The sequence below is a fragment of the Solanum lycopersicum genome, chromosome 7, assembly GCF_036512215.1.
Source record: "Solanum lycopersicum chromosome 7, SLM_r2.1".
Classification (NCBI taxonomy): Eukaryota; Viridiplantae; Streptophyta; class Magnoliopsida; order Solanales; family Solanaceae; genus Solanum; species Solanum lycopersicum.
Window position 1 is genome coordinate 21,582,005 of NC_090806.1, and position 8,751 is coordinate 21,590,755.

At 35.0% G+C, this 8,751-nt stretch overlaps 1 protein-coding gene across 1 annotated transcript; it reads right to left on the reverse strand.

Annotated features, from left to right (window-relative positions):
* Positions 1-320: 320 nt before the first annotated feature.
* On the reverse strand, positions 321-6,523 carry LOC101253700 (GEM-like protein 1). The gene is made up of 4 exons (XM_004242893.4): positions 6,135-6,523; positions 5,764-5,865; positions 5,332-5,603; positions 321-839 (listed from the first exon to the last, which is right to left on the reverse strand). Exons 1-4 carry the CDS (start codon positions 6,367-6,369, stop codon positions 660-662), a joined length of 789 nt encoding a protein of 262 aa, XP_004242941.1. The 5' UTR covers positions 6,370-6,523; the 3' UTR covers positions 321-659.
* Between the last annotated feature and the right edge of the window lie 2,228 nt (positions 6,524-8,751).

The window sequence follows — 8,751 nt, forward strand, 5'->3', positions numbered from 1 at the left end:
ATTAAGAGTAGCTCCTATGGACATGCTGTCAAGACTGCTCAGATTTGCTTTGAAGGTCGATTGGGGTTCTTTCAGATTTATTTGGAACTTTCAAATGTCTTTAATCCCAGTGCCAAAGGGCAAAAGAAAGAACATTTTCAATTTTTACATGCAGATACTTGATTCAGACTATAGGCTTTGCAAATTTAACCCTTCAAGTTAAGTATCATTTTCGAGAATTAAAGTCTGAGTACCAGTACCTCAAAATTACTCAATCAAGGTAAAGAGATGAACAGTTAGTTATTCATACAATTTGGTAACTAAATTGCATTTCCCGCAGATACATAAACAAGTGAATATCTTATTTACAAAAATAACATTATTCAATTTCATGATGATATACAATGCACTATGTATTACCAAATCCACTAGTGTATTCTCTGGATGATTTAGTATAAATAGCAATTGAAAATTAGAAATACTAAACGATGCTAATCATAATCATCCAGGAAATATAGGATGTAATGCACAAGATACCAAACCAATAGACAAACTAAAGCATGTAGGCATAACAATCACCGACCCCCGATTTGCCATATATTACAGAATCTTATCTACATTAACAGAAAGCACCACTACCACAGACCTCATCTGAAATGATCAACAACTTGACGAACCACCTATGAGTGGTCGCCCAACAGAGCACCTTGCAAGCTTTTGACAGCATTATCGTAGTTAACAAAACCCATAAACCAAAACTCATGATTGTCAACTGAGATGACCTGGATGTACTTCTCAGCTGGATTGATCTTGCTAATTGATGGATTAACAGCTTTAAGTTGGTCTACAGGGAGAACCACCTGCAATAGAAAAAAAGATCTTGGTTATTTGCAAGCTTCGTAAGACAAGCTAAAAGAAGATCTCCTAGAGGCAGTTCAATACATATACGACCCCTTAAACTCGCCCCAAATTTATATAAATACACCTAAAACTAAGAGTTGTACATATCAAACAACTAATTGTTAACAGAAAATGTGTCCATTACCCAGCGGTGACATGACATGTTCCATACTTCTCAAGTGTGCATGATGTACGCTTGTTACTTTGTGTTGAAATGCCCAAAGACAATAAAGAACATAACTAATTTTTCTTTCTTTATTTTCGTGTTCGCCTAGTTCTCTCCACTTTAGTCGTATCTCCATCAAAATAGATGCACCAACACCCATTTTCACAAGAAAAATCCTCAGTGTTTCAATCCTATCATCTCCTTCCATAATCTCTCACGTCAAACTCCAATTGTGTGAAATGTCAGATATGCAGATTATGAAAAGAAATATTGTCATACTAAATAGATTTGGTGGTGGTGAGATGTTAGCCCTTAAGTCCTCCACCTACACTTTCAAATAAGACCTCACTCAAGGGACCTAGTAAATGATCCCATTTTCACCCATTTCTCCTTCTACACAACACCACCCTTTTTGCACATGTAACCCAGACACCCAATGTTGTTATGGCACATCACATGTTCCACACTTCTAAACTACCCTTGTTATTTTTAAATTGAAATGTCCAAGGACATGTGTCAATGAAGAAAAAAAGAAATAACTTATTTGGTTATAAGAAGCAACATTCTATTTTATTTTTACATTTTACTTTTGTTCTTCTCCTCTCTACTTTTTGCATCTCTCAATCTGCATAGACACGCTATTTTCACAACCTGAATCTCCATCATTGTCAGAATCTATCCTCTCACTCATCTTCTACCATAATCTCTCACGTCAAATTCCAATTGCTAGTCTATCCAACTACCAAATTAATATATTGGTCGAATGCTCTTTCACCTGCATTCAGATTTTGAAATTGTTTAGAAGTGATGTCATGGTAGCTAGATTTGGTGGTGGTGAGATATTGTCCCTTAAGTCCTTCACCTACACTGTCAAATTAGACCTCACTCGACGGATCCAACAAACGATCCCATTTTCACCCATTTCTCCCTCTACACGACAACACCCTTTTTCCACACGCAACTCGAACACCTAGTATTGACATGGAACACAAAGTGTTCCATACTTTTCATTAGAAGATGAACTACCCTTGTTTTCTTTACATTGAAATGTCCAAGATCACGTGTCAATAGAGAAAAAAGGAACATAACTATTTTGGTTATGAAAAAGAACACAACTATTTTATATTTATATTTTAGTTTTGCTCTTTGTTCTCTCCACTTTGGGTGTACCTCCATCATAATAGACACACTATTTTCACAACTAAAGGCTCATCTTTCTGAAACCTATCATCTCAGTCATCTTATACCATAATCTCTCACGTCAAACTCCAATTGGTAGATCTATAATCAATATATTGGTCGAATTCTCTTTCACTTGTACACAGATTCTGAAATTGTTCAAGTGTGGTTAGGGTAGCTACACTTGGTGGCAGTGAGATAAACCTATAGTCCCTCACCTAAGGCTAACATGGTGCACTGCGTGTTCCATACTTCTCCGAAGAGCCTAACAACATTTTTCTTTATATTGAAATGCCCAAGGACAATGTCAATGAAGAAAAAGAGAACATAGCTATTTTAAATTTTTCTCTCGTCTCTCTACTTTGGTCATACCTCCATCAACATAGACTCATTCACTTCTATTTTCACAACCAAAAGCTCCATTTCTCTCAATCTTATCATGTCACTCATCTGCTTCCATAATCTCTACATCAAACTCCAATTGTAAGTCTATGCCACTACCCGGTTAATATGTTCGTGGGATACTCTCACTGATATGCAGATTCTGAAATTGTTTAAGAAATGTTGCATGCTAGCTAGATTTGGTAGTGGTGAGATGTTAAACCTTTACTTCTCCGCATACACCTTCAAATTAGACCTCGTTCGATGGACCCAACAAATGATCTCATTTCTCCTTCTACACAACAACACTCTTTTCACACGCAACTCAAACAATGACGCCAAACCCAACAGTGAAGTGGTCTAGGAAATTATAAGGACCCGTTGGCATAGATTTCCCAAAGTAAAATTTGGCAGGAAATTTGGCAAATAGTATTTGTCCATACAATTTGCCATTATTAGGCAAATAACAAATTCTCAAATACTAAAAAAACTAGTATTTGGGTCAAATTTCATTATCTAGGAGCTTTTAAAAATTAAAATTCTACACCAAACATTAATCTTTTACAAAAACATCCTCTATATAGCTGTTTGCGTTGTAATAATCAATGTTATCAAAGGCACACTTAAGCCCTGAAGCGAGGCTCAAAACGTGTTGAGGCTTGAGCGCTTCGACTCGCTTTATGTGCGCTTCAATGTCCTCAAGGTTCTAAGGTAAACGTTTACTTGCCAATGAGCCTCGTAGGTAGAAGTGACACTAAATAATTGATATTTCACTTTATTATAAAAAAATTTCAATTTCTTTGGTCATATATTTGTCATTCGTGTTCATAATTATTGGTCTTGGAGTGAACATATATATTTGTATTCTTTTCTCCCTTTGCACATTTTTTCATTAAAGTCCACTCTTTATTTGCGCTTTGCGCTTAAAGCCCTCACAAACCTTAGAGTTCTTTTGCGCTTTTCGCCTTTGATAACACTGCCTTGTATTACATATTCACCCAGGTAGTGATGAAATATTCAATTTATTGTTGATAAAAATGGTGAAGAACCAGTTGAGGTTAACAAAGTTGTGTGCTTCGTCTACTTCACCATATATGAAATGATGCTTGTTACACTCATTCCGAACTACCACACTGCTCAATTGTCATGGACAATACTAGTTATTTGTTGCAACGAAGATCCAATAGATTTGTTGTCGAAGTAATGATAGTTTTTAAAACTTGTGGTATAAATCATATTTCCTAAAAAAGTGAAATATGTTCCCAAATATTATTGTCATACACATGGTTAACTTTCATCGAAATTTTCATATAAATAATATTTGCCAAAAATATTCAGGAATCTGACCAAACGCTAGCTAAGTCTTTATGAATTGGAAAAGCAAGAAGCAAAATTAGAAGAGAACTTTCTCTTTGTTGTACGACATAATTAAATAAATAGAAGTATTCTTTCTTTGATAGCTTAACCTTTTAGATGAAATAATCACACCTATGATACCAGAAGAGATAGACATCCTAGCTATGAATCTCACTGCCAATCATTACCAGAAGAATAATTCACACTTTTGACTCATGAAAAAGAATTAGGCCGCATGTAAAGTGATATGTTGAAACACATAATCAAGTAAGTAAAAGTGTATTCTCTCTAACAACTTCAACTTTTTGATGACATGATCACACACTTCAACTCTCTTTATGGTTTACCAATTCATTTTCAAATAGTGTTGGGGGACATTAGCCAAGAAGTTGGTCGAATAGATGGAAAGATCAGAACATGAGAATAGACCTGATACCAAATCAAAAAAAATTCCATATCTAAATATCTTTGAATGAAAAAGAGAAAAAGTGGATATCAATGTATATGTTGATTCAAAAGCTAATTGAAGAATATATGTTATTTTATTAAGGGTCATTGCTTTGGAATAAAGAACAAGAGATGGAATAACAAAAAGTAGGATAAAAGAGAATATGCTCAATCATTTGTCTCTGCAAAGTTCAATCATGTGTTGTACGCCAATCCACACATTATGCATTGAGCTTTTACCACTAGACCAAAGTCATCATGTGTTGCGCTTTTACTACTAGACCAAAGCTTAGGAGCATGCAATCTTCTTTCATATAACCATTTTACCTCCCGATGGCGGATCCGAGATTTTAATTAATGGGGTTCAAAAAATAAAAATATAGCGCCCTTGGGATTTAAACTAGAAACCTCAAAAGTAAATTTTTAACCCCCTTAACTATTAAGCCTACCTTTAATCTTATGTTTAGGAGATCCATATCTATATAAATACATTTCAAAAATTATCATATATATATATATATATATATATATATATTCATTGTATTATTCTTTGCCGAGCAGGTTCGAGTGAACCCCCTCGCTACCCCTAGATCTACCCCTGTTACCACCCATGCATGAGAATAGTCAAAAACAACCATGTAGACCTTGATTATTCTTAATAATGATTGAGTGACGATATTGCACTTGAGCAATCTTGCACATATGTGCTTGATCGGGCTAGAAAACAGAAGTATACAAGATTCTCATCTTATCAGCCATAGGTAACACCATACTTTGTCCAACACCATTAAAAAGGATAGTGTAATGCTTAACTTGCAGTTCATGACATAATGGAGCATTATAGACAAGATGAAATTGAGTATTTTTCATTGCCCACTCAAGCTGTTTTTCAGTGTTTTTTTTTTAGGAGAGGGGAGGCATACCTTGTAGTAGCTATATTCTGTCAGATCACCAACTTTGTATGAAAGAGGATTATCACTACAAAATGCTAGTTTTGCAGTGGATAAGTACAGAACTCCCATGACCGGACCAGCAGAAGTAGATAAGTAGCATGCATATGACTTCAAAAGCTTTTCCTCTGGGACAGTCTCAAATGTTTGTCTGAAGACTTTTTCATAACCACCTTCTGCCAAGACCATTGTTCCATGAGCAATTCTTCCCATAGCCGCATCAGCCAAACTGGGGCTTGTTTTAACTAAATCAATTATAATATAATTAGAAAATTGAACAGCTAACATTGGGAAATGCAGAATCCTCCCGACTAGTATAAAAAAACAGAATCAAAATGGCAGTGTGTAGGCAAAATAACAAATTTATATATGGTAAAATAGCAGATGAGATAGCAAATGACATACAGTGCTGCCACATATTCCCAGCAAGATCTTCAGCCTTCTTTGTTGTCTCTGCAGCCTTCTTTCCCCACTTACCAAGGGCATCCTTAACAGAATCCATTTTATCTGTAAAATGACAATTCAGACACATAAAGGATAAGCAGACAAAGTAATAGATGTACACAAAGAAACAAGAGGCTAGACAAGTGTTTAGTTTAGTGGCAGAAGTAGATTTTGCATAGACACAAGTGTACATGTTATCTGAGTGTACTAGATAGATTTGTTTGACAAAACATGTGGGCTCTCCGTCTTTGATCTCATACACTAAAAAGGTAAATTACATTCTCTCTTTTGGTTTTCGTCTCAAACTGAATAAGAGGAATGAAGGTACTTACTCTTCACTAATGAAGCAGGGGTTTGAGCAGGCTCAGGAGTAACATAGGGATTAGACTCAGTAGGCATAGAAGTTGCAGCGCTGCCATATATAGGCGCATATGGAGGATTCGATCCGACATTAACCGGAGTCCAGGTCTCAGATACCGGAGCGAAGTTGTTTGGATTGAGCTTTGGGTATGGTGCGTAATCGGAAGAATGAGGATGATCTGGATTAGGGTTGGGGTTTTGGTTCATCTTCGAGGATCGAAATTGTTGGTCAAACTGAGAAATCTAGAAAAATCTTTGCAAATTTATTTACTTTTACAAAGAAAAAACTGCCAAGCGTCGTGTACGAGGATGACCACAATTTCTCTATACTTCAGATTATTCTTTTGGTCAACTATGCCTTGACTTTGCTTATTCAAAACTTAATAAAATATTTCGGAAAATTGTCAAAACTGCTCATGAACTATGTGAAATAAATTACTTATACCCTTCGCAAAATACTCCTATTGTTATTGTAAGAGACCACATATGCCCTCAAGAGTTAATACCCCACATTTTTATACAAAAGAGCTCTAGACCTTTAGCGGTGACGATAGTCGCCACGAAAGCCAGGAAATCGTCATTAAAAGTTTTTAACATTAAATTTTAATTTTACTTTTTTTATTCATTTTTTATTATATAAAAAAGAAAATGATAGTAATTAAGTAGGACTTTGAAGACACGACATGTTTTATTTTTATGTCAGGCGTAAATGTATAAAATGTATAGTGATGCATTATATAGTAGGATATGTGAATCGAGAAGTAGTTTTCATGATTTTTCATACTAATATTGGATTTTTGAAATATTGATATTTCAAGTTATTTATTTAAGAAAATTAGGTTGCAATCGGAAATTAATTGTCATATTTTTTTGTTGAAAATATAGGTTTTACTAGCGAATGGTTGTTGGAGCCTTAGTTGCAACTAAAAATCACTCATAATTTTTAGTAGAAATATATTGGGATTTCGTTGCCATTAAAGGTCAAGCTTTTTTTGTAGTGAATCTTAGTTGACAACGCTTAGGTGGAGGGATTAGTCCCATTTGGCTTGTGTAATACTCTGAAAGTCTACGACATAAGCTAAAGCCTCAAGTGATGAACTAAACGTTAAAACACTGTTTATATGCCTAAAATAATGTTTATAAACCATTCAAGAAGTTTTAGAGCAAAGATAACTAGAAACGTTCATGACGTCCGGAAACTAGTTAGATTGAACTAGTTGACATTCCTATGTTTGGCGAAGGTTTGGGAGGGTCAAATGAAGTCTAAAACTTGTAAAAAAAAACTTTAAATAGGTAAAATGAAGTATAGAGGGTCTAAATGTTCAATAACGACTCCCCAATGACCTCCCTAAGGGTCCTTGAGGAGGACCCCAACATGGCCAGGCAAGCTTCGAAAGCAGCTTGCGCGAGACAAGATTCAAGGGGCTTTTGCGCGTCGCACATCCCACACACAACCCACACGCGACTTGGAAAAAGTTATCTCTTGACACGTGCATGCCACGAGGTCCACCACCTCAAATCAGATTTCGTAAATAACTTCAGAAATAAGCCTCGTGATGCAGAGCCACTTCCTTGATTCGTTGAAATCGTATCTTAAGCATTTTGACTTCACAAAAAGACCCATTGAAGTGAGGGTATTTTAGGTAATTTAGGGGGTGATAATATATAGCCTAATGGTAAGTTTTAAGTAATTTTTCACTAAGCTAAACCAAATTTCCAAAACAAAACCCAAAAGCTCTCATATCTCTCTACTTTTTATTTCCCAAAATCCTCCATTGAAGAAGCAAGAAAGCTTGAAGAAGAAGACCAATTTCTCTAGGATTTCACTTCAATTTTGTGGATTAATATTCAATTAAGGTATGATTTTTTCACTCTTGAGATTCTTTTCCACAAGAGGTCCTTCAAAGTTGATTTCTAAATCACCCAATTCCATGTTTTTTTAATTTCTAATGAGCTTTCTTCTAAACTTCAAATTGATGATAAATTGTGATTGCTTGTGACTAATTAAGTGTATATTGTTAGTTAATTTATGTTAATTGATGAAATTTCATGTAGATGATGTCCCTTACCCCGAATTCCCCAATCTTTTGATCTTGCTTATAAATTGATGGGAATTGATGAATATATTGATTGTTAGACTTGTATCATGTATTCTAATTCATCTATGGACTTCCTAGGGTAATATATTGTTGGGATTGCATCTATTTCCTAAATAACTTATGATGAACCCTATTTTCCCTAACCCTAGGTTATGAATTGAAGTTAATTGGGATAGTGATGATGTAATTAATCTAGTTATTATATTATTTACTATTGAATAATGTTACTAGACCTATAATTGGATGGAATTGGTTGGTTGATTGTAAGACCATGATGATGACTTGTGAAGGAGATTGGATAAGTCTTTATGATCCTAACATTCACTTGATTATGATGACTTGTGAGTGATGATGTAGTTCACTTGAAGCATGTCTTGTGATTGGTATGATGTTGAATTGAAATGTCTTGATTATATGATTGTGAGATTATGATTAAGATGTAATGATATAATGTTGGTCATGAAGTACCTATGTGTCTTACTATGATATA

What these genes read in the sequence shown, in the direction of transcription:
- LOC101253700 (XM_004242893.4), bottom strand. Translation starts at nt 6,369, where the DNA reads ATGAACCAAAACCCCAACCCTAATCCAGATCATCCTCATTCTTCCGAT. An exon ending in TGGGAATATGTGGCAGCACT is followed by an intron (nt 5,604 to 5,763) that starts GTATGTCATTTG and finishes TAATTGATTTAG; the next exon opens with TTAAAACAAGCCCCAGTTTG. An exon ending in CAGAATATAGCTACTACAAG is followed by an intron (nt 840 to 5,331) that starts GTATGCCTCCCC and finishes TTTCTATTGCAG; the next exon opens with GTGGTTCTCCCTGTAGACCA.